The sequence below is a fragment of the Notechis scutatus genome, chromosome 7, assembly GCF_049901735.1.
Source record: "Notechis scutatus isolate UNSWTSFEM ecotype Mainland chromosome 7, rNotScu1.2, whole genome shotgun sequence".
Taxonomy (NCBI): Eukaryota; Metazoa; Chordata; class Lepidosauria; order Squamata; family Elapidae; genus Notechis; species Notechis scutatus.
Genome location: NC_142015.1, coordinates 552,537 through 576,636, shown reverse-complemented (window position 1 = coordinate 576,636; position 24,100 = coordinate 552,537). Strand labels below are relative to the sequence as shown.

General features: G+C 60.6%; 3 protein-coding genes across 3 annotated transcripts in view; 2 read left to right on the top strand and 1 right to left on the bottom strand.

Annotated features, from left to right (window-relative positions):
- The window catches only part of XPO7 (exportin 7), a 34,375-nt gene extending 30,754 nt beyond the window's left edge, over positions 1–3,621 (top strand). The window contains 4 exon segments of the mRNA XM_087969554.1: positions 513–673; positions 2,290–2,388; positions 2,474–2,601; positions 3,286–3,621. Coding sequence (XP_087825680.1) covers positions 513–673; positions 2,290–2,388; positions 2,474–2,601; positions 3,286–3,379 — 482 coding nt within the window. The 3' untranslated portion in view covers positions 3,380–3,621.
- Positions 3,622–4,679: 1,058 nt separating this feature from the next.
- On the bottom strand, positions 4,680–5,987 carry PBDC1 (polysaccharide biosynthesis domain containing 1). The gene is made up of 6 exons (XM_026684762.2): positions 5,744–5,987; positions 5,591–5,656; positions 5,450–5,509; positions 5,228–5,368; positions 5,046–5,157; positions 4,680–4,959 (listed from the first exon to the last, which is right to left on the bottom strand). Exons 1-6 carry the CDS (start codon positions 5,771–5,773, stop codon positions 4,829–4,831), a joined length of 540 nt encoding a protein of 179 aa, XP_026540547.1. The 5' UTR covers positions 5,774–5,987; the 3' UTR covers positions 4,680–4,828.
- Positions 5,988–17,311: 11,324 nt separating this feature from the next.
- On the top strand, positions 17,312–24,079 carry DMTN (dematin actin binding protein). Its single transcript, XM_087969556.1, is given in 16 exon segments — positions 17,312–17,417; positions 17,665–17,726; positions 18,544–18,618; positions 19,377–19,532; positions 19,765–19,809; positions 19,999–20,107; positions 20,496–20,552; positions 20,639–20,794; positions 21,349–21,455; positions 21,541–21,646; positions 22,645–22,709; positions 23,185–23,235; positions 23,488–23,553; positions 23,650–23,704; positions 23,707–23,729; positions 23,822–24,079. Coding segments are annotated over 15 exon segments (1,203 nt in total). The 5' UTR covers positions 17,312–17,417; positions 17,665–17,708; the 3' UTR covers positions 23,936–24,079.
- Positions 24,080–24,100: the final 21 nt, after the last annotated feature.

Sequence of the window (24,100 nt, the reverse complement as noted above, 5' to 3'; positions counted from 1 at the left end):
TCCCTCCATTGGCTTTCTCAGGAAGAGCCGGCAGCCTCAACGGCTGACCATCAGGAGGGGGGGGTTCACGCCAATCATTTGGTTGGGTTTTCGGCCGGTAGACAGAGTCACCCCTGGTTCTGCATGATTCGATCCTAGAACGGTTTTAATGACAATTCCACAGCCCCTGAGGCTCTTTGACGGCTGGGTGGCTCTCAAGGAATCAGATGTCTTGGCAGAATGATCTATACTTGCTATGAAACTTAAGGCAAAGCTTTACTTTGCCTCAAGACAAGTAATGCTTTGCCTTGGGTGACGGACAAGGCATTCCACCTATTGCAGGACCCGAAGGGTTTAAGAAATCCTGCCAAGCGAATAGGAGTCCACGATGGGCACAGCTGGCTTGCTTGGCCTGAGGCTGCTGCTCCCCGAGGCTTTTTGGCCAAGGAGACCATCCAGCTAATGGAATAGGGATGTTTGACCCGACGTAACTCCGGCCTCCTTTCTCTTTGTCCCTTCTCTTTCCCTGGCAGATACCATGGTTTGCACTGGGTGCTGCTCCTGCTTAGACCACATTGTCACTTACCTCTTCAAGCAGCTGTCCCGCAGTACCAAAAAGAGGTCTGCCCCATTGACCCAGGAAAGCGACCGGTTCCTCCACATCATGCAGCAGCACCCCGAGATGATTCAACAGGTCAGGACAAGGAGGGCGGGAGGAAGGGGGTATTTCTGGGGCCAGAGCCCTTTAGTTGAGTAATGTAGGTGAGCCTAAAACGCTTGCCTGGAATATTTACACACAAAGAGTCACAGGAAGCGGTTCTTCCGTCCCCAGGAAACGACTGCAGCACTTTTCATCTCCTCACTTTCAATATTTGAAGTGACTCTTCTGCAGAAAATGCTTAGCTGTCTTTGGCTCCTCCTGGCCCCGAGGCCAACCATTTGCCAGGATCGTCTGTCAGTAACTGCTTACAAGCCCACGTCCCTGGTCCCAATGAAGGTGCCCAGCAATCAGGGTCTCGTTGCAGGTGGAGCCCCCCCCTCGTGGCCAGGAAGGTCCCTTCCCCCCCGGTGGAATGTCGGTAGGACGGTTGTCCTTTCGGAAGCCTCCGGTCCCTCTTGGCTCCTTCCCGCCCACTTTGCTCGTGTTCCAAGTTTCCAAGGAAACGGAAGGAAGGAAGACCGGGCTTGCCCCTCCCTTGCGGCCTGTAATTCAGAGCGTTAGAAAACGGGGCGCTTGCCAGGGTTCGGATTCGGCCGCTTCTCCTGCGATTCCCTGAGAAGGAGCGCAGCAGCTCCGTCCGATGCCGCCCTGCTGTTGGGCCAAAAGGCAGGTCCGTTTGCCCCCCATCCAGGACAGGCTTCATCGGAGTTGCTTGCTTCCCCCTTCCAAGATATTTAAGCTTTCGCCGGGTTTTTAATGCTTCCAGTGAGCTTTGTGGCTTTGCTCCAACTATTTGCCCTTCTGGCAATTCCAGATGCCCCCAATCTCTCTTCTCAGAGTTCAAAGGGCTTCATGTTCCTGTTCCTCCTATCAAAAGCCCAACTTGCGCAGCTCTATGCTGTGGCCAGATTCCTTGCATCTCGCAACATTCCTCAGAATATTTCTTCCAACAATCTTCATTTCAATTTTTTTTTCTTTCAATCTAGCTTTTCTCAAAATGTGTTTCACATCTCTGTGGAATAGGTAGCAATATGCAATCTTGATTCCCTTCATTTGAAGCGGTTAATTAATCTATATTCTGTTCTGGCCGTTTCTTCCTGGTCCGCATGCAAACTCTCCACTTTGCAAATGAGGTGCTGGAGTATGGCCAGGTTTTTAAGAACTGTACCCCATGTGGCCTCCATAGCCCAAAGTCATAGAATAATCCATCAGTTGAACTCTCTTGCTATTTACTAAGTACTTACTCAGATTGATTCAGCCTTCTGTCCTTCTGAGGCCGGTAAAATGAGGACCCAGATTGTTGGGGGCAAGAGGCTGGCTGTGTAAACCCCTTAGAGAGGGCTGTGAAGCGGTATACAAGTCTAAGTGCTCTGGCTAATTTCTTATCTGTTGGACTTTGTTGGACGAGGCACTCTCAGTTCCCGCTCCCAACTAGTCTCCTTTGTAGGGATGAAATGCTTCTTTGACTACGTTGAGTGGGTCCCCCCCCCCCACCAAACCTCTCCCCACCTGTCCAAATTGCTGCTCATTAGATAAGCTGCCTGCCCTGTGACTCCTCGCCCACTGCGCCTTCCCCGTAAGCCCCCACGGGCCCCGCTGGGAGCTCGGTAGACCTGTGCCGGTGACGGGGTTGTGCTTGCTCCTTCCAGATGCTCTCCACCGTGTTGAACATCATCATATTTGAGGACTGCAGGAACCAGTGGTCCATGTCCCGGCCTCTGCTGGGCTTGATCCTGCTCAATGAGAAGGTGAGGCCCCGCGCGAGGGGGCTGTGTTAATGTGGGCTGGCACATCGCCCTGGACAGCTCACAAGCCTCAACTTTCCCTTTGCAGTATTTTTCAGATTTAAGGAACGGCATAGTCAACAGCCAGCCCCCCGAGAAACAACAAGCTATGCACCTCTGCTTTGAAAACCTCATGGAGGGCATTGAGCGCAATCTGCTGACCAAGAATCGCGATAGGTCAGTATCTTCACCAAAGGCAGCAGAACAGCCCAACTCCAGCCGCCACCTTCGTTTCATTCTGAGGAAGGAGGACCAGGGCGGCATCGCGTAGCACCTGGACTCCAGGATGGGGGCGCGTTGCCCAGTAGGCCAGGACCACCTGCAGCCTGTCAGGCTGGCTCCACCATCTCTTCTGACCCACAGGGCGAGAAACACGGGGCCAGCACAATAGCTCCCCGTGCTGAGGCTGCAAACCCTCTCTTAAATTTAATGGAATCAAAAACAACACCCCACCCCCACCCCAAAAATGGTTCTCTGGCTCAGAGGACCACCCTCTCCTTTGAGTCGTCCCCCAGCCTGGTGGAGCCCCCCTCGTGGCCAGGAAGGTCCCTTCCCCCGGTGGAATGTCGGTAGGACGGTTGTCCTTTCGGAAGCCTCCGGTCCCTCTTGGCTCCTTCCCGCCCACTTTGCTCGTGTTCCAAGTTTCCAAGGAAACGGAAGGAAGGAAGACCGGGCTTGCCCCTCCCTTGCGGCCTGTAATTCAGAGCGTTAGAAAACGGGGCGCTTGCCAGGGTTCGGATTCGGCCGCTTCTCCTGCGATTCCCTGAGAAGGAGCGCAGCAGCTCCGTCCGATGCCGCCCTGCTGTTGGGCCAAAAGGCAGGTCCGTTTGCCCCCCATCCTGACACCCGTTTCTTTGCCAGGTTTACACAGAATCTCTCTGCGTTTCGTCGAGAAGTGAACGACTCCATGAAAAACTCCACCTACGGGGTAAACAGCAACGACATGATGAGCTGACGTCTCGCCAGGAGCCGCTCTCTGGGCCGAGGAGGCTAACTTTTCCGATGGAAAGACACGCGGGGCGTTTCCGATCCCTGCCGGTCCTCCTTGGGGCTTAGGCTGCAGGGGGGCGTGGAAGGTTCATTCGGAGAGGGTTTTTTCCTTGGGGAGGCCCCACTGGCACCTCCCTGTGTGAATGTCAGAGGAACCCTGTGTCCTGCCACAGCCTGCCTTGTATAAACATGTACATTTTTTCATAACATTTTGAACAAGGTTTATATTGACTCAAGTTTAAAAAAAAAGCGTGACTGAACTTTTTACATAGGGCACCAGTGCTAGAGCGAGGTGGAATGCGAGTGGAGATTCTCCCAGCCACCGGCCACATTACCGGGCAAGGGGGGCCTGAGAGTACAGAGTTATATTTAGTAACTAGTGTAGAGCCACAAGTGTAAAATTCCAAATGTATATTTTTCTTATCTACCCCTTAGACCAGAGGTCTCCAACCTTAGCAACTTTAAGGCTTGTGGACTTCAACTCCCAGAATTCTCCAGCCAGCTGGCTGGAGAATTCTGGGAATTGAAGTCCACAAGCCTTAAAGTTGCCAAGGTTGGAGACCTCTGCCTTAGACCATCCCTCCCCACCTTCCCTCCTTAGGAGCTCAAAGCCATGCCACGTTCCCGCCCTTCCAAGTGTGTACGTACACACACACACACACACCCTGCCCTCTCTTGGGAGACGGGAGGCCTTGGCGCTCTGGCAGCAGCCCCTCTCTGAAACCCCCCGCCTCGCTTGCACCCCTGTTCACGGAGCCTCTTGGAGCTCTGGAAACGGTGGGCAGCCTCTCCCACAAAGTGCACCCTGAATCCTTCAGACAAACCTCCTTTCCCACTGGAACTGGGGGACGTTTGTTCCACGTCCAATTTAGCGAAAGCAACAGGGGAGGCTGGGATTTCCCTTGTGGCTGCCCTGCCCTCTTGCTGCTAGTTTTCTGCCCCCCAAGCCCCCCAGATCTAATTGTGAACCCCGGTTTCTCTTCCCAAATAGCACCTCGTGGATGGGGGGCGATTGTGTGCTGGGTCCTTTTTCTGCGACCAGGTTGCTGAATGATGATTTGTATGGATGTTTGCTGCATACAGTGTAAGCATTGTGGCTGCAAATAAATTAAAAGTGGTTTCTACTGAACTGTGTGCATTGAGGCCAGAGCGTCACTGGGGGGGGGGGTGCAGGGTCCCCACCGGAGGGGCCTCCCTGTGCAGAGGAGGGTCCGCAAATGGGGGCCCAGCTTTAGAAAGGAAAACAAGCGAGACAAACGGCAATCTTGGGGTTCGCCCTTCTTTACAGGGGGGCGACCTTCGGGGGCCGCCCGTACAAAGGCAAAGGGGCGGGAGGGAGAAAGGCTCGCCCCGTCCCGGGCCGCCCGCGGGGGCGGAGATCCTCGCACGACTCTGGTCCGGTCCGGCGAGGCGCTCAGCGGGCTCCGGCCGGGTCGGGCTCGGCTTCTGGAGCGGCGGCGGCGGCGGCGGCGCTGCGATACACGGCGCCGTTGCAGCCCTCGCGGTTGCGCGCGATCTCGATGGCCAGGAACTGGATGCGCGGCGCTGCGGAGAGGAGGCGAGGCAGGCGGGGCGTCACGGCGGAGCCCCCCGGCGATTCCCCCAGCCGCCCCCGCCCGCCCGGCGCTCACCCAGCACGGAGTTCTCCTCCGAGTAGCCGCGGCGGCAGTCGAGGCGCAGGAGGGTCCCGAGGTTGAAGTCCTCCACCGCCCCCTCGAACTGCAGGCAGAAGGGGCGCCACTTCTGGGGGAGGGAGGGAGGGAGCGGTGAGACACCCCCGGCGACCCCCGCCCCCCTCGCTCGCCCCCCGCACCTCTTTGGCCGGCTCCGACTTGAGCGCCTCCACGTCCAGCAGGTCGACGCGCAGGTCCGGGAAGCTCCGGCGGAAGGCGGCGTAGATCCGGTCGTCGGCCCGGGTGAGCCTCAGCCCCGCGGGGTCAGCGGCCGAGAGCAGCTGCGGGGAGCCGGGAGGGTCAGCGGGGGCGTCGGCCGGACCCCCCGCCGCCCCGGGGACCCCCGCCCTGCCCGGACTCACGTGGAAGTAGACTTGGGCGTGCTGGAAGGCGCGCTCGGCCCAGGCCGCCTCCAGCCGCGGCTGCCGGAGGGAAGGAGAGCCGTCAGCGCGGAGCCCGAGCCCCCGCCGCCCGCCGCCCGCCGCCCGCCGCCCGGCACTCACGTCGTTCCCGAAGGCCTCGGCCGGCAGCGAGAGCGCGTGGGCCGCCTCGGCCGCTTCCCGGGCGCCCTGCGGGGAGAGAGGAGGAGAGGCGGTGAGGCGGCGCCCGTCGGCCCCGGAGCCCTCGCCCGCAGCCCCGCTCGCGGCCCCGCTCACCAGCGCGCCCGGGCCCGTCGCCGCCGCCATGCCGGCCTCGCAGCTCCGGGGAGGAGGAGGAGGAGGAGGCCGAGGCCGGAAGGGGAGCGCCGGGCCCGCCCCGCGGAGGCCCCGCCTGCCTGGGACCCCCGGCCCTCCTCCGGGGGAAAGCGCGCCGCCCCGGCCTCCTCTTCCCGGCCGGAAGGACCCGGCGCGGCCCTCGGCCCCGCTTCTCTCTCGGCAGCGCCCCCTGACGATGATTGATGCTGTCTTAAAGCTGAGCTCTGCGCCCGGCAGCCTTCCTGGTCCGTGAGGCCCTGCCTGGTGGGGAGGCAGGCGTGGAGGAAGGTGACAGGAGAAGGGAACCCCAGAGGTCTTCTAGTCCAACCCCAGTCCAATGGCTGCCCCCTCTAACCTCCAGCCATGGAGCAAAGCCAACTCCCAGAGGCAACCTGTCCAACTGATTCCTTGTTCTGACTGTTGGAAAAGTCCTCTTTACTTCTAGGCTGGCTCTCTCTTCAACCAATTTCATGCGTGCCCCCATGTGCCTTGGAGCATAACTCTTCTCTGTGGGAGAGAAAGAAGAGCAGCCAGGATGATCAGAGGCCTGGAGACCAAAACATACCAAGAGCGGATGCAGGATTTGGGTCTGGCTGGCCTGGAGCAAAGAAGGACCAGGGGTGACAGGATTGCAGGGTTCCAGTATTTGAGGGGCTGCCCCAAAGAGGAGGGGGCTCAGCACCTGAAGGCCAGACAAGAAACAAGGGATGGAAACTAACCAAGTACGGAAGCAGCCTGGAATGGAGGAGAAACTTCCTCACAACCGGGAAGACAATGAACCAGGGCCACCAAAGTTGCCTCCAGAAATCGTGGGGGCTCCATCACTGGAGACGGGACAGTCACTGGTCTGAAATGACCCAGGATCTCCTGCTTGAGCAGGGGGCTGGACTGGCACTAGAAGACCTCCAAGGTCCCTTCCAGGTCCCTTCTGGTTAGCACTGTTCTTCATATGTTTTAGCCTCCAGCCCCTTCATCATCTAATGCACTGACTTGACCTTCTCAAGCCACTTTTGGTCTGTCAGAAAGAGCAAAGCATCTTGAGTGATCTTTTAGAAAACCCCAAAATCACTGGGGTGAAGAAATGCAGTGGACGTAGTATGCCTGGGCAGCCCTACCACAGTCCTGCTGTAGAAGGTGGTAGAAGACGGGCCATGCTGGGCTATATCAGATGGCTACACAGGCGACTGAATCATCGTGCCCAAATGGCGTCAACAGCCCACCGATACTCCATATATTTATATATTGTTTCAATAATATGTTTAAAAATAAAACAAACAACTTTCAAAGAAAATATGGGGAAAATAACAAATACCTTAGAGATTTAGAAGGATGTTAATGATTTGGAGCACAGAATTTCAGCCAGATCGTAGACAAACCCTACATTTGAGAAGGATAAACTGAAGGTGTGACCTTAGATGCAGGGAATAGTCACCCTGGACACTCCTGGACTCATCCCTGCGGTTTCCTTGCCAAGATTTCAGAAGTGGCTTGCACTGTCTCCCTCCTAGGGCTGAGAGAATGTGAGTGGCTGAGAGGGCTTTGTGCATAAGGAAGACAAGAGTAGCATTTACAAAAAGGTTAGGATCACAGACTCAAGAAGGATTGGCTGCAAAAGAAAAACGTATCTTCAATAAAGACAAGATCAAAGGAAATTATTGTTCTCCCTGTGCATGTCAGTCCACATATAGAATATATGTCCAGCACTGGGCGCTATATATTGGGGGGACACTGACCAACTGGAATGAAAAATGATTGGGGAACCTGGGTATATTTATCCTTGAGATGATCACAAGATAGCTATCTTCAAGAAGCTAAAGGGTTGCCATATGGAAGATGGGGTTGAATCACTGTTCCAGAAGCTAGGGCAAGAAATAAGTTTATTACAGTATATAGTACATTTCGTTATATTATCCTTCAGGAAAAGTGTCTTAATATTAAGAGTTGTTCACCAATGCAACAGACTCCGGGGGGGCTCTCCTTGCTGGAAGAGAAGTTGCATGACCATCTGTCGACATGCCCTAATACTCTCCTCCTTGAATACATTTGGGTTAATAGAAAAGGGGAAAAAGAATGACTGTGGTAAGTATGTACTATAGGCAACTCAACTAAGCAGAGGAAATAGATGAACCTTTTGCTAAATAGTTAACTGAAGAAAACACACCATTGAAGTAATGGGGAACTTTAACTGCCCTGACATCAACTGGGAGACAAACTCTGCACTTAGAGGGAGATCAAACAGGTTGCTTATGAACATAGCTGACAACTTTGTCATCCAAAAGGTAGAGGAAGGAACTAGAGGGGCAGATTTAATTTTTACTAACAGATGAAATAAAAGAAGAGGTTAAAGTTATGGGACCTTTGTGCAAGAATGACCACATCATCATATTGGAATTCATAATGCAAACACAAGCAATAGAACATAATCCAACCAGTGTCTTAAATTTTAAAAGAACTCTTTTTAACAAACTCAAAGAGCCTAGGAAAGATTCCACAGATGAAAATCCTAAAGAGTATAAACAAGAAGCATGGGAAACTCTGAAAAATGTGATCATAAAAGCTCAGTCCAGCACAACACCACTGAAAAAGAAAAACAATAAATCCAAGAAGAAACCTGTATGATTGCACACAAAAAATTATGATAAACTGAAAGATAAAAAGGACAAGTATAAAAAAAAATAGAAAGGTGGAATACCAGCACATCACTTGAACCTGCAAAGATGGTCGGGAAAACCAAGGCTCAGAATGAGCTAAGACTTGCAACAAATTTAAAAAATAATTTTAAAAAGTTTATTTCAACATTAAAAAAAAATAAGAAAAAGTCAAGGAAACAATCCACTAATGGAAGATGGCAAAGAAGTGATGGACAGCAGGGAGAAAGAAAAACTGCTCAACTCCTTTGTCTTTACACAAAAGGTGGTGGTGGGGGTGTGAACTGGTCCAACCATCTTTGTAGCAGCCTGGGCCACATGCTGATATTGTGTCTTGGTTATTTTTATACTTGTTTTTTTCTGTCTTTTGTGTTTTGTTATTAGAGAGTTCTTTATGCAACCATGCTGGTATCTTCTGGCATCTCTTTATTTTTCAGTGTTACTGTTCAAAACAGGACTTTTATAATCTCATTTCTCAGTTTCCCAAACTTTTTGAGTTATTTTTCCCTTTAAGGTTTTAACCCACAGAATCCTTCCCAAACTCTATAAATAGGTTGAAATGAACTCTCTTAAAAGTCTAAGACACTATTTGATTTTGTTCTATTGCTTCTGTCTGCATTATATCCAATTCCAGTATGACATGTCACTCTCCCACGCAAAGTTGCTAGCACTTCAACCCCTCCCATCACTTCTTCTCTGGTAGTAAGATCTGGGTCCAGGATATCTGACCCTCCAGTTCCCCCCTCTAACCTTTGGGTCACAAAGCTCCAACTAGGCTCACTTGGATCTCCGACGGGTATCAAGTCCGGCGTTACTATTTCCCTTATGGTATAGCAGAATAACCGAGTCGGTTGGGACCTTGGAGGTCTTCTAGTCCAACCCCAGCTGAAGCAGGAGGCTCCAGTCCATTCCCGACAAGGGGCTGCCCAGGCCCTTCTTCTTCCAAGCCTCCGGCGGCGGCGCAGCCCCCTCGGTTCTTGGCCTCCCTCCTCCGCGGCTCCGGGCGCTGCCTTCGGGCGCTTTGGCGGGCTGGAGCCCCTCGCGGGACGCTCTTCGGTCGGCATCCCGTCCAGAGAGCCTGAGGTTCTCCTCCCGGCTCCGGCCCAACCGCTGCGCTGCCTCCGCTGCCTCTTCACGCCCCGCCGGGACAGCGGCGGACAGCAGAAGCGGCGCGGCTCTCGCGACCTCCCGGCCCGAAAGGGGCAACGCCCAGACGCCGCCCCTCGCCGAGGGTCCCGGGCCGAGGCCCTCCGGGCTGCGAGGGAGGCGCCCTCTGCCCGCCGCGGCGCTTGCAGGGGGGCCGGGCGGGCGCGCGCGGGGCTGAGCTTTTCTGGGCGGCGCCCGGTCGGGAGCGGCGCTGGGAGGGGGGGCGAGGCGCGCGTCCATTGGGGGCCCTGAGCGCCCCTCGCCGCCCAGCCGAGCCCCGCCCGATTCTGCGCCCGGCCAATGAGAGGCGGCGGCGGCGGCGGCGGCGGGGCTCGGGCGCAGGTTGCCGGGGGCGACGGCATCTGCTCAGCCGCGGAGGTGACGGGCGCGGCGGCGGCGGCGGCGGGGGAAGAGATGCTGGCCGCGGGGCGGATGGCGCCCCAGGACGGAGCGGCTCCAGTGAAGGTAGGCCCGGAGGCGGAGGGGGCACCGGGGCGACTTGGGGCGAGAGGCAGGTCTCCTCCGGCGCCGCTTCGCTCCAGCTCTCCGATTGCGGCGCTGCGCCCCGCGAGGGAGGCGCTGCGGGCGCGGGGCAGCTGGTCCGCCTTCCGCGGGGGAACCGGGGCCGGGGAAGCGGCGCTCGGGGCGGGTCCGGGGCCTGGGCGAACCGGGGGCCTGCGGGCTGTCGGCGGCCGACGGGCAGGGAGGCTGGGAGGGGCGGCGGGGGCGGCGGGGCTGCGGCCGGAGAGATGCCCGCCCTCCGCCTCGCCCGGCGCGCCCAGTCCTGCTTCGTCACGGCGCGGCTCGTCTCCCCTCCGCCCGGCCAGGCCGCCCAGGCGCGGAGCCGCAGGGGGCGGGCAGAGGGAGCGGCTTTCCCCGCTGTGCGGCGCCTCCCGTCCCCGCCGGTAAGGGGCCCTGGGCGGGAGGCGGTGGCGGGGAGGCGGGCGGCTCCTGCGGGCGGGAAGTGGCGCCGCTGCACCTGCCGGCCTCCCCGACTCCCCGGGAGAAGGACCCGCGGCCGACCGGAGGGTCTGGCAGCCGCGCTCGGTGGGCGTCTGCGGGGGCCCTCCGCGGAGGAGGCTCCGAGCCGGTCGGGGGCCGCTCTCCGCTGCGGGGGCCGGAGACCCTTGGCGGCCCTTGCCCGCCCTGGCGCTGCGCCCTTCGGCCTCCGCAGCCGGACGAGGCTGGGGGCCGGGCGGGGCAAGAGGGGCGCGCTCTTCAGGCGGCGGTCCGGGCCCAGCTGGGAGAGCCCCGGGCAGCCCCCGCCTCCTTCGGGCCCAGCCCGGCCGCCCCTGCCCGGCGCCTCGCCCGGCGCGCTTCCCGGCGAGGGGAAGGTGGCGGCGGCCGAAGCGCGCATGCGCCTGTCTTGCTCGCCGGCTGCGCCGCTCCAGTTGCCCGCTCGGCTCCGGCCGCCGTTGTGTCGTCGTCCCCTCCCCCCGCCCGGGCGTTGCCGGCGAGGCGGCCCCAACGGAGCTGCTTCTGGATGGTTGCCGCGGAGGGCAAGCTGGCCTCCCGCTTGGCTGCTGCCAGGCCCCCGTTGGCCCCGCGGCAGGCGGGCAGGGCAGGCAGGCCTTCCGCCCCTGAGGATTCCGCCCTGGAGGCTCCCTCTCTCGGGGGAGTAAGGGGGAGCCCGGCCTGCCAGTCCCCCGATCAGCTCCCGCGGCTGAACCCCGAGGTTTCATGGCTGCCTTCTCCTTGTCTGTTGGGTTGGGGGCAAGAGGAGCTCCGAGAGCTTCAGTCTGTCCCAAGCGTGGCCTGAACCTGGGAATGGGTTGGGGGCCTTTCCTGGAGGCTGGGGGAGCTGCTGGGCAGGAAGAGGCTGATCCGTGGGCCCTCCCCCAGCTGGAGTGGGGGGCCAAGCAGGCTGCGCCAGGGCCCGTTCCTGGGGGGAAGGGAGGCACGTTAGATTTTCAGAGGAAATAAAAGTAGGTCAGATAATTTGAAAAATGAAAACCATCTTGGTAGGAAATGAAAATCCAATACAGCACAGAGGCTACTCTGCCTTGGGGACAGCTCCTTCGAGAGTGGGTTGCACACCCATGTAGCTCCCTTCCAGCTCTTAAAAGAAATGTCAGACCTGCTTTCTCTTGTCTTAGAGTGAAAGAAGCAGAATAGTACATTTATGTGACAGAATTATAGGGTGCAGTGGAATGTCAGGGGGACAAAAATGCATCCATGAGAAAGCAAAGCCCCTTCCAGCAAAACCTACAAGACTGAAGTGCTTCGGAAATGGGTGTTTCTCTAGTGATGTTTCTACCAAAACAACCTATCGCCACTGCACCCATCATGGCTTATTGGCACACGGTGTGCTGAGCCCTGGAGCCAAGCCCAGAGCCCCCCCCTCCCCCATGGCCATTCTGGATCCCTTGGCTGGATCCAGAAAGAAAGATTCTTGCTGAAGGAGGTTGGTCCTTGTCACCATTGGCCGTTCTGCCATTTGTCAGCTCTGGAAGTTCACAGGGAATAATCCCACAGAGGAGGGAAGATTCGGGAGACAACAGAAGACGAGAAACTCTCACCCCCAATCAATGCAGAGAAGCTTCTATCCCACTGATTCTGGGCAACTCTACTATCAGGAAGTCAGGCTTGCAGGCCCAAAGAAATAATAGCTAGGTTCTTGTTTGCAAGAGGTCAGTTGGAGCAGATGGCCACCTGTCCCTCCCATCTCTTGGGCCCAAGCAAAAAGCTTCCGTTTCTCATAGGAACCAGGATGGATTTGCTGCCATTAAAACGTCCTTTAAGTCTCTCTGCCCAAACCCCAATTGGAGAGAGATTTTTCCACACTCCCAGAGCAAGTACCACAATGCCACAATGAAAGTGCATAAAATAAAAGTACATTTTATTTTTATGCTTTATGTCACATTTAGCATCTAAATTCTAAAAGCGTTTAGAATACATTACTAGACACCTGCTTGCCCAGACAAAATGTGTTTATGGCAAGAGAAGAGGTAAAGGGGTTTTCCCTTCACCTGGGTAGCTTCAGATGACTCAAGGGGAGATGGAAGAACTCCAAGGCCCACAAAGATCACACGGAGGGGAAGTAAGGAGAGGATTCACATGAATTGCAGGCCTCAAAGCCCCCACATACTTCTGGGGGCCCCCATCAGATCCCTCCGAAGAAGAGATTCCTCAGCACGATCATCCACCCTCTTCAGACTACATGCAGGCCCCACCCGGGAGTGGGGGGCTGTTCACAGAAGACCCCCAAGGAAAAGAGAGGTGCTTTCTTGGCCCCCCTATTGTTTCAGGGGACTTAAGGGATGCAAGACCCCTGCAGCCTTGCCTGCTCCCTCTCTCCACCATCTAACCGGGGTGCTCAGGGCCACTCGGCCTCTCCGTTTCCCCTTTGGCAGGGGCTGGATCACAGGCAGCCCAGCCCAGCAGCAACTGCTCCCCGAGGCTCTTCCAGATGCAGCCACAGAAAGGGAATTCTTCAGCCGTGGGGCCGGCAAAAGAGGCCCTGGTTGTCCGGGCCGACTAGGTTTACGCCACACTCAGGGAGAGGCATCCCGGGACTGTGCGCAGTTGCACCATCTGCAGTGGAACCCTGAAACCTGTTGTCACTGGAAATAGATTTCTGGTTTCTTCTCCAAGGACATTGTCCCTGTGTTTCAAGTTGTGCAAATTAAAGCCGATCTGAGAAACGCAGAAGAGGCTGGGAGAGCATCGTAGTAGCCAGGGTGGCAACGAAAGGAAGTCCAGGCCTGGCCAGTGAATTTCTTCTTGGGTTTGGCCTTCCCAATGGTCTTCTCTGCAGGGATGAAGAGCCACCTGGGAGGGAAATGCCTGGCATCTGCAGCACAGGGAGGAGATGGCTGGCTGGAGCATTTATGCCTCTCTTGGTCTCTTCTCATCTTGGGGACTGTTTCGGCCTCGCTTGCACTCTGTCTTGGAAAGGCGACAGGCAGGCGATGCCCTCCCCCCCCTTGGCGGCTCTTCCTTGTCTGCCTGCATGGCAGCTTCCAGGGGGAACTGCAGAGGATCTCCTGGACTCGGCTGGACTGAGGAAGCAGCCGGGTCCCAGGGCGGCCTCCGCAGTCCCTCGTCCATCCCTTGGGACAAGTCCTGGTTCCTTTGCGCTGCCTCGGGGCCAGGAAGGGAGGCGGCTTCCCCTGGGGCCAAAGGGAAGGAGGGGCTGGGCTGAGGCCAGAAGCTGCTGGGCGCGACCTTCATGGAAAGGGGGGCGGGCGGGCCGCGGGACCCCGTCCTGGCACAGAAAAACCCGCCTGCCTAGAATGAAAATGGGGGCCCGGCGGCTGCTCGGCCGGTTTGAAAGCCCAAGTGGGGCCGCTGACTGGCCGGGAGGGAGGCCGGGAGGGAGGGAAGGGGGCCGGCCGAGGCTCCAGCTGCCTTTGGCCCGCCGTCAAGCGCCCTTCTTCCCCGCGGGGCCCGAGGGGGCGCCGGGCCGGGCCGGCAGGGAGGGGCCGCTGCCCGCCGCAGGCAGCTTCTTCGCCCGGCGGCTCGTGGGAGGCGGCCCCGCTTCTTCCGCGCCCAGCCCGCGAGCGAGGAGCGGGCCGCCCCGGAGCGCGCTGCCTTCCCTCGGTCCCGCCGGGCTCCTCGGAGGCTCTGCAGGCGGCGGGGCGCCCTTATCTGCGCGCTCCAGGCGGGCCGGGCCGGAGGGGCCGCTGCGGCGGCTGAGGCGGGCGGGGCCCCGCTGGCCGCTGCCGATAACCGAGAAGGAGCGGGCGCTGCGCCTCCGCCCGGACTGCCGGCTCGGGCCCCGGGAGCTTCGCCGCGGAGGAGGCGCTTGCAGCGGCCTGGCTCGCTCGCCCGCCCGAGAGCCTGCTCGGGTGCCGGGGGCTCTTGGGCCGGGGCTGCCCCGAGGCTGACCTGCCCCGGCAGCTGCTGCTGTGGCGCTCGGCTTGTCCTGCCGCCTCGCGTGAGTCTGGCCCGGTTTCCCGGGGCGGGAGGGCCGCTGAGGGGGCTGCTCTGCCCGGCTTGGTTTTCGTCGGGGGCGCCGGGACTCTGCGGGGAGTTGGCAGCCGAGGCCTTCAACGGGGAACCCGGCCGCCCTCGGAGCCCCGCTGGTTTCCAGGCTCTTGGGCGATGGGTCCCAAGGGCGGCGGGGTCTGCCGAGCCTTGTGCTGGCAAGAGGAGCGGGGGGCTGCCCCTGCCAGGATCTCCAGAAAACGGGGAGGCCAAAGCCAAGCCTGGCGGTCTTTGGGCTGCCAAGCCCGCCCCCTGGCAGAATGCCAAGCCCGCCCCTCCTCCAGCCACTGGCCGTCCGTGGGGGCCGGCTCCCCCAAGCCCTGGGCAGCCGGGCTGCAGCGTCTCCAGACCCTCCCAAGTTCAGGGTTTAAGGGGGGCACCAACCCCGGAAGGGTGGAAAGTCAACTTTTTGTGTCAGCTTCTGGTACAGCCTTAACTCCAGGTGCCAAAATTAGTGGGGGGGGGGTACCCCACCCCCCCGTGGCAAAAGCAAATCCTCTTGGCTTGATGCAGCCCTGAACAGCCGGCCCTCCTGCAGCGGAGGGGATGTGTGTGGTCTGCCCCACCTAATTAACCCCACAAAAACGACTTTATTTGGATCCTGGCCTGCCCTGCTGCCAAAGGGCAGGTGCATTCCTCGCTTTAAAGTATTTATGTAACGGAACACATTTCTGAAGCTCTGAGTGGCTAATAAAAATAAGAAGGCAGAAGAAAACAATCCATGAAAGGTTGTTGTTACCTGAAGGACCCTGGGGGGCAAATGTAGGGCTGGAGGCTGATGCAGAGAGCGACCCTTTGAGCAGCCCTGACCAGGCACACCCACCTTCACGCAGACCCTGCCTGCAAAGGGAGTTCTGTTGTCGCTGCAGCACTTGCTGGTCCAGGGGCTGCAGTGGGGAAGAGGGAACATCTAAATGGCCACCTGTTGCCCCTCTCCAGGGCCCCCGCAGGAGGCATCGGCTGCCAGCCAAGCCCTCCGGAGGACAAAGCGGCTCCTCCCTGCAGGCCAGCCGCCCAGCCATCTGCGCTGTGGAAAATGTGAGCTCAGGGTTGCCCAGCCAGAGAATGCCGCCTTATCTGCTGCCCTTCGTGTTCCCTGCGGCACCCAGAGCAGGCTCTGAGGCTGGGGGGGAGGGGGGCCCTCAGAGGAGCAGAATCCCCCTCTGTTCTGCCTGGACTTCGGCTGCACCCCAGAGATCAGCCCCATGACACCCCAACTGCAGCAGAGGCCCTCCAGTGCTCCGCCAAGGCTGCCTTTGAGGGCCCCTCCCCAGCAGGCTTTGGAGACAGGCAGGCAGGGGGGGGGGGGCTTTCGCTCGCCCCCGCTTCCGTTATTTAGCCTCTGGGAAGTGCAGAGATGGACGCGATCCCTGGTGCAAGTGGTTCAGCACCCAAATGCTTTTCTTGCTTCTGCTACTTCGGGTGCCAAACTCTTATAAGGCTCATATAAAACCTTCTGTATCTTCTAAGCAGGAGGACGCAGGTGGTTGCTTGCATCACAGGCCAAAAAAGTTTCTGCCGAGGGTGAAACGGGGAGGGTTGGAACAGGGCTTGGGGGCGACTTTACTTCAGAGCCTGGAGGCTCCACCTGGTCACAGAAAAGGACTGTCATGGGTGTGTGTGTGTGTGTGTGTGTGTGTGTGTGTGTGTGCTTTGGAACGCTGCCTGCCTGAAATGGGGGCCAGAGTGGAGCTTTTCTCCTTCCGGAGTCGCCTCCTGCTTGTTGAGTCAAGAGGAATTCCAGCAGCAGCAGCAGCAGCAGCACTTCTGTTGTTTTTTCCTGCTCCACCTGGCCTCAACCCCGGGGCTCTGCATCAGGCAGGCGGCACCCGGGGAGGAGGAGGAGGAGGAGGAGGAGGGTTAGCGGTTGTCCCTGGGCATTTCACTTGGGGGAAGCAACCAGATTTAGCGGGGGGGAGAGGGGGCAGAAAGAACCCAAGAACTGCTCGGGGCCAAAGCTGGGGGCCCGGTTCCCCGGGGGAGACTCCCAGCGCTCTGCCCTGAGCAGAAGGAGAGAAAGTCGGGAGCTGTTTGTGGCCATGGCCCCAGTGCCTCCTCCTCCTCCTCCTCCTCCTCCTCCTCCTCGGGGCTGCGTGCCGCAGTGCTGTCCCTTCGCAGGAGGAGGCACAGCTGCTCCGTTGCCAGGGCTGTCCCTGGAGCCCTTCCTGTTAGGCGCCACTTCCCGCAAAAGGCACTTAACCCTTGGGAGCAGGAACCAACCAGCCCAGCCTATCAACGGGCAGGGCGGGGGGCGTGTGTTGGGGGCTGCCGAGCTCCCAGCAGGGTGAGAGCAGAAGGCAGCCGCTGCCTGACTGCCAGGCTGAGGAGTGGGCACTGCCGGGCATGGCCACTCAGCTGGGGTTCTGGGTCCTGTGCTGAGTGGCAGCCCAGCCGTGGAAAACACCCCCGGAAGGGAATCTCTGCCCTTCCCACAGGCGGATGTACAGGATCTGCCGGCTTCCCTTCCCCACAGCAGTGCACTTCCCTTCTTAAACCTGGGAAGCCCCCTTGCCCGCCTGCCCAGCCACCAGTCAGCTCAGGCACACACGCACACACCCCGCAGAAGCCTCGGGGGGTTGCTGGGCCCAGCTGAAGGGCTGCCCTCTGGGGAGGGTCAGTGGGAAACAGACCCCGGGCACCTCCATTGGGTGGGCATCCCCAAGGCCTTTTGGGTTCTGGGTCAGGCTGTAGGGGAGGACATTTCCCTGGCCGAAGACTGAGGTCTTGGCGCCTTCCTGGGTCACATTCTGTCTGCAGAATCACCAGGGACTGAGGGGGGCATTGGGGGGAGGGTCCTTCAAGGGTGCTGGGCAAAAGGGCTTCTGCCTGGTTTTCTTACTCGCTTTGATGTGGCTCTGCAAGGAAGGCTTGGAAGGGGTTGAGCTTGTCGCTTGAGACCCCAGGCGAGTGAGGTGAGCCAGAGAGGAGGGGGCTCTGGTTCAGAATCTGGAGGGGGGGTTTCCCCCTCCCCACACGGAGGCTCCTTGCGAAGGTGCTGCTCTTCCATTGCACACCTGGGAAAATGCCTCCCCTCCCTGGGATTCCAGCCACAGCCCTGCCCCCCCTTCAAGGTCCTTCCCGGATCTACACACACAGACACACACACACACACACACACACACGCCTGCTAACCTCCCTGTCTCCTCTCTTCCCTCTCAGAGCTTGTTGGGTGATCCAGCTGCGGCTGCCAACGTGGAACCTGAATGGAAAAGTTGCAGAAGGTAACTTCTCGTGGCTTGTTTGTTCAGTGGATTTGGGAAACTGGCCGGTCCCCCTTTCTTGGGGCTCTCTCAGCCTGGGGGTTTCCTTGCAAACCCCCCTCCCTTCTACCCCTGATGAGGTCACTTGGGTCACGAAGCACCCGAAAGCCTCCCAGGGGCCTGGAAGGGCTGCAGACCTTCTCCTCTGGGGCTGCCTCGGAGCACAGGGGCCCCCAGGAAGCCGAGAAGCAGCAGCAGCAGCCGGTGGCTGTGGCAGGATTGCCATCATCTCCCCACAGCTCAGCGAAAGGAAAAGGGGTCCCTGCAAAGAAGGCCCAGTGGTGACAGGCCCCCTGGCCACAGCTGTCAAAGAGCCCCCAGCGGTGGAAGGCGGCTGCTGCTGCAGGGCCCTTCCTGCTCTTGGAGGGGGGAAACAGGGGAACTGGGGGGCACATGGCTGCTTTCCCCTGCCCCGACAGCAGCACTTCCAGGTGTCCCTGCCTCCTCGGCCCTTCCAAAGGAGCAGGAGAGGCTGCTGCACAGCCCGCTTGGCCAGGCCGGAGTTGAACGTCTCTTCTGCGCCTGCCATTGGATCAGCCTCCACTTCCTCTCGGGCCCCTGGCGGCTCAGAAGGCAGCATTGCAGGCTCGCTCTGCCCACTGCCAGGAGTTCGACCCTGACAGGCCCAGGGTTGCCTTCCGCCCTCCTGCGGTCGGTCAAAGGAGCAGCCGGAGTGTTGGGGGTGCCAGGCTGACCTTGCAAGCTGACCCAAGAGGAGCCCAGGCAGCCGGAGGCCGGCTTCAGCCTCCCTGATCGGCCTCCTCCTTTCTCCTCGCAGCACCTGGCTTCCCCCAGGAGCACCGGCGTCTCGTCTTGGGGCTCTGGGGCCCCCGGATCTCCCTCCAGCATCACGGTGAGAGCCGGCAGAAGCCTCCACCCGCCCGCTTTGAGCAAACCACGGCCGGCTGAACAGCAGAACGAGGAGAGCAGAGGGCGAAGGGGGGTGCAGAAAGTGCCCTCCCCCAGAGTTTGAGGGGAGAGAGCGGCTCATAGAGGGAGGGGGGAGCAAAGCTTCCTTGGCCCTGAGCCAGGAAGAGGCGGGGCGAGCAGTGATGGGCAAAAATGGGGTTGCCCTGTCCACCTCTCACCCCCCGATACAGGGGCTCTGAGGGAGGGGCAGGAGGGCACTGGGGGGACAGAGGAGACACAGGGACCTTCGGACAAAGGAAACCAAACCCCCCGATAGTTGAGGTGGGGCTCCTCCGCACTAGGACCGGGGGATGGGGTGCTTCAGCCTCTGACAGATGCATCTGGCTCTCTGGGAGGAAACTTGGGGTCCTTGTGAAGGGTTGGGGTCCCCTTGCAGGGCTGGCTTTGTGCCTGCGGCGGGTCTCGAACTCGGTTCCCTGCTTCACCTGAAGCACTTGACCAAACCGGATCTTGTGGCATCGAAGTACTGAGGTGCACAAAACTGAGCTGGATGGAACCCACACTGTGTGTGTGTGTGTGTGTGTGTGTGCACGCTGCACAACCTTGGCACTGGCTGGTGCAGCTCCTCCCCTGGGAGAAGGGTCCCAATCCAGGCTTGGAAGAAGCACCTTTTCTCTGTGTGCCACCTTCATCGATCAGCCCCCCCGCCCTCCACCCCGCCCTCCTCTCTCCTCTCCCCAGGCCAAGATGGACAACGAAGTTCTTGGCTACAAGGACCTGGCAGCCATCCCCAGGGACAAGGCGATCCTGGACATCGAGCGCCCTGACCTGATGATCTACGAGCCCCACTTCACCTACTCCCTCCTCGACCACCTGGAACGGCCGAGGAGCCGAGAGGTGAGGCCGGCATTGCAAGCGGATGCCCTCGGGGGGGCCCTGTGCAGTTTTGGGGGGCTGAGGCCCTCACCCAGCATGGCCCCCCAGCCAGGCATGGCTGTCCATCCTATTGTGGGAGTGGAGGACGGCTATCCAAACGTACAAGCAGCCGCTGGGCAGGGGAGGGGCAGTTGCGAGGGGCCTTGGGCGGAGTGAGGAGTGACGCCCGCCTCTCCTGGCTCTTCTCTTGCAGCCCTCGCTCTCGCCCACGTCTCTCTCTCCTCCCCCGTCGCCAGAAGTAAGTGCTCCTACGAGGGGCGGATGGGCGGGCAGGAAGTTGGGGGACCTTTGGGGGGGGGGCTCGGCTTAGGTTGGCCCCTGGCAAGGGAGCTTCGGAGGGAGCTGCTCCTCTCGGGAGGCGGGATGGCCGAGGAGGCCCAGGGCCTTCTCCTTGGGGCCCCTCCATCGATGCGCTCCCTGCTTTCAGGTCAGCCACGAGTGGGCAGAGGCCAAATCCCCAGGAAGCGTTGGGAAGGCCTCCGGGCGCCGGGCTGGCAGCAGGAACCGCTCTGGACTCCAGCACTTCCATCATCCCGGTACGGCCTCCCTCGGGGCCCTCCTGCTCCCGGCTGCCCCGCACCTTCCCCGGTCCGGTCCAAAAGCTCAGCGGCCTTTGGAGCTGCAGAGGGGTTCAGGGATGCGTCACCCCAAAGGCTGAAGGGGCCCAAGGGCCGTCCCTGAGTCCAATCGCCCCCGCAGCCTTCGGGTGTTCCTCCTCCAGGGGTTGGCAAGTGGCCTGTCATGCACCAGGGGCTGCTGGTTTTATTCCAGCCTCTGGGTCACCAGGGCCACAGCCCCCCCAAGAAAAGTCTTCTGCAACTCTGCCATGGAGGGAGGGGAGGGAGGCCCACGGAGGGGGGAGCCGGCTGTCCCTGGGCACCTTCTTGGCACGGAGGCTCTGAACTGTTTCCGTCCCTTCCCCAGAGAGCAACACCACGGAGCCGAACATCTACAAGAAGCCACCCATCTACAAGCAGAGGGGTAGGGGCTGCTCCTGGGAGGAGGGGGCTGCGGTGGGGTGGGGGTAGCAGCACGGTCTGGGCCTCATGGCTGTTGGCCTCTTCCAGAGCCTGGGCCGGCCCCGACCCCCGAGAGCAAGCGGATGATGGAGGGCCTGATCATTGAGTCCTCCAAGTTCCCTGCCGCTCAGCCGCCGGATCCCAGCCAGCCAGCCAAGATTGAGACCGACTACTGGCCCTGCCCGCCCTCCCTGGCCGTTGTGGGTAGGTGCCTTCGCCAGAGCTGCCCCGAGGTCTGCGGCTGCCCTGAGCAACGGACAGGCGCTCAGGAGGCTCCGGGGATCGGGGCCCTTACGGAAGGCAGGCAAGGGCTGATCCACGGGGGGGACACACGGAAGAGCCGCCCTGGGGGCTACCAGGGGGCCACCCAGGGAAGGGCGGGGAGGGGAGGACGCCATCTGGAGGGAGCCCCCACCTGCGCCCACTCTGCCCCCCCGAACAGAGTGCCCAGCCCCCCCACCCCCCAGCTCAGGCAGGAGGCTTCTTCCGCCTTCTCCTTGGCGGAGTCTGATGGGACTCCCCAAACCTGGAAGGGGCTCTGAAGCCCCCAGGGTTGCTCCGGGGGCACAAAGGTCCCAGTTCCAGACCGGGCCCCCTTTGCAACGTGCAGAGCTGCGTTCAGATCCCCTCGAAGGACCTGCTCATTGGGGGACCTCCCAGGATTGCAGGGCAGAACCCTTTGGCTCCCAGCCTTTTGTGGACGGGGACACCCCCCACCCCCCACCCCCGAGTTTGTAAGCCCTGGTTGCCCCTCCCAGAGACCGAGTGGCGGAGGCAAAAGGCGGCCAAGAGAGGCGAGGAGCTGGATGAGGATGCGGAGGAAATGCGAAATCTCCGGGAGCTGCAGGAACAAGAGCTGAGCAAGGTAGCAGGAAGCGCTGGGGCGGGGGGGACGTGGGGGGGTGTCAGCCGAGGGCTCCTTCCAGCCCTCTTCCTTCTCACCCCCGTAGGTGGCCTCCAACCTGGGCAGGCTCATCCTGAAGGAGGAGATGGAGAAATCTCTCCCAGTCCGGAGGAAGACGCGCTCCCTCCCAGACCGGACTCCCTTCCACGCCTGTGAGTCATGCCCCCTCCGCCCCCCCGTGGGAGGGGGCTGTGTCAGAGACCCCTCGGATTTAATGTAAGGGGAGAAGGGACTTTGGAGAGGATCTGATCCACCCGCCCCCCGGCAGAGCAGGAAGCTGCACCGACAGATGAGGGGGCCCTCCAGAGCCCCCTGATCATCCGGAGGGCCAGAGGAATCGGCTTCTGGTCCTGCAGAACCATCCCCTCCCCTCCTGGGGCGGCCTTTGGGCTCCTGGAGTGCCAAGTGCCCTGGAGAGGGCCTTCCGCGAATCTGGCCTGGCCTGGCCTGGCCTGGCCTTTCCGTGCAGCTACGCGGCCTTGCAAGGACCGCCTGGTTGTAAAGGTTGCCTCTCCATTGGACTAGAGGGGGCCAAGCGGGCAGCTGTCCTGGAGGGCGAGGCTGCCCTTTGGCATTCATGCTGGCAGATCCCCATTAAGGGTTTTGAGACAGCAGCTGCTGCTGCTGCCGCCGCCATGGATTGGCATTTCAGCCCTGGCCGCCCGTGGACCCGGCTGCATCCCTGCCCTTCGCACGAGTGGAGCAGCCGGTCTCGCCTTCAGGACCGGATGGTGGGAAAAGTCTGCGCTGCAGCCAGGATTCATTCCATTCCCCAAAGAGGCTAGAAATGCTGGGCAGTTTGAGTTTGTGAAAGCCTCTAATCCCAGTCCAGGCCATCCAGTTTGGGAATTAACCACGGAAGCGTTTGGGCCTTTTCCTGTTCTGGGGCCGCTCCTTAGAGCCTGGGCCCCTTTAAGACTTGTGGACTTCAACTCCCAGAATTCCTCAGCCAGCTTTGCTGAGAGTTCTGGGAGTTGAAGTCCACAAGTCTGGGAGAGCCCTGCCTCTGGGGCTGCGAAGCCCTCCCTGCCCCCACCTGCTGCTTGGCTCCCTCCCCCACCGGTTGCAGCCAAAGGTGCTCCTGCGCCACCCCCTGAGCAGCCCACCCCCCAGAGCAGGGCCCTGCAGTGACCGGCTGCTTCTCTTCCAGCTTCGCATGGAGGAAGCACCAAATCGGCATCGCTTCACGCCTCTGGGAGACACACGCTTGCCCGGGTAAGCGGAGACCCCCGGGGATGGCAGGCAAGGAAGAGGGGCGGGGCCTTCCTGGGTTCCCACCTCCACCCGGGTTGCTCTTGCTCTTGCTTGCCCAGAGGTGGGAATGGAACAGTGGGAGGAAAGGGGGAGGGGAGGGGAAAGATAGACGGGGAAGGAGGGAGGGTCAGAGCAGGTGGGTGCTGGGCAGGGGCTCCCACCGCTTCCAAACCTCCCTGGCCTCCCTCGCTTCAGCCGCCTGCCCCTCCTGCCCCAATTCCTCTGGCCAGGCTTGCACTGAGCAGACCTGTGGGGTGCCTGCCCCGCCATGCCTGCCCCCACCCCCCCCGTCCCCGGGGCCCGGCTGGTGGCCCTCAGGCTCCAGCCCTGCAGGGAGAGCAGCGTCTTGGTGGCTGCTGGTGCCTTGTTCGTAGTCAGCCTGGCGGGAGGCGGGAGAGCGACCTGCCTTGACGCTGCTCTGCTGCTCTTTCCGCAGCTGCAGTCGACCGAGTTTGGATCCGGCAGCAGTGAAAAGGGCAGCCCAGGTAAGAGACGCTCCTGGCCCCCCTCCCCTCCCCCGGGGGTCCTCCTGCTCCTCCCCCAGCCTCATTCTCCCTTCTGTCTTGCAGGTCTGCAGGTGAGCAGGCACCCTGGCGGGGGAAGGGAGCGGCCCAGAGGCCCCACGGACGCCTCTCCCCACCCTCAGCACCCCTAGACTCGGGAGGGGCAGGCCTAGGAGGGCCCCCCACCCGGGCCCCATGGGATGGGCCCTTGGACTCAGGGCCCCCGTGCCTCTCCCCTGCAGAACGGCCAGAGAAGCCGCATGGACAGGGGCAGCTCCCTCCCCAGCATGCTGGAGCAAAAGGTGAGGGGGAGCCCACCAGGGGGCGGGGGCCGCAGAGCCAGGCCTCCCGCCACAGGCCTGGTGACCGGCTGGCTCTTTGCTTCTCCCTGGCCCAAGATTTATCCCTACGAGATGCTGGTGGTGACCAACCGAGGGCGAGTCAAACTGCCCCCGGAGTGGACCGGACGCGACTGGAGGTATGGCCCCCTCCTGCCCTTCTGGCCCAGGCTTAGCCGTGGGGGCTGGGCCGAGCGGAGCCCTCCCACCACCCTCCTCTTCCTCCCCCCAGCGGCACCTGTCACCCGAGGACTTCCAGCGGGTCTTTGAGACGTCCCCGGAGGAATTCTCCCGCCTGGCCCTGTGGAAGCGGAACGAGCTGAAGAAGAAAGCCGGCCTCTTCTGAGCCCCTCGCAGCAGCAGCCGCCGCCCGCCACCCTCCGGCCCGCCCAGCGTGAGCCCCGCCTGTGTCGTGCATCGCAGAGGCTTTAGGGCGCCTCGTGGGCAGGCGCCAAGGAACACCCCCACCCCGGCCCCGAGGAAGGAAGCCGGCAGCCCCAGTGCGCAGCTG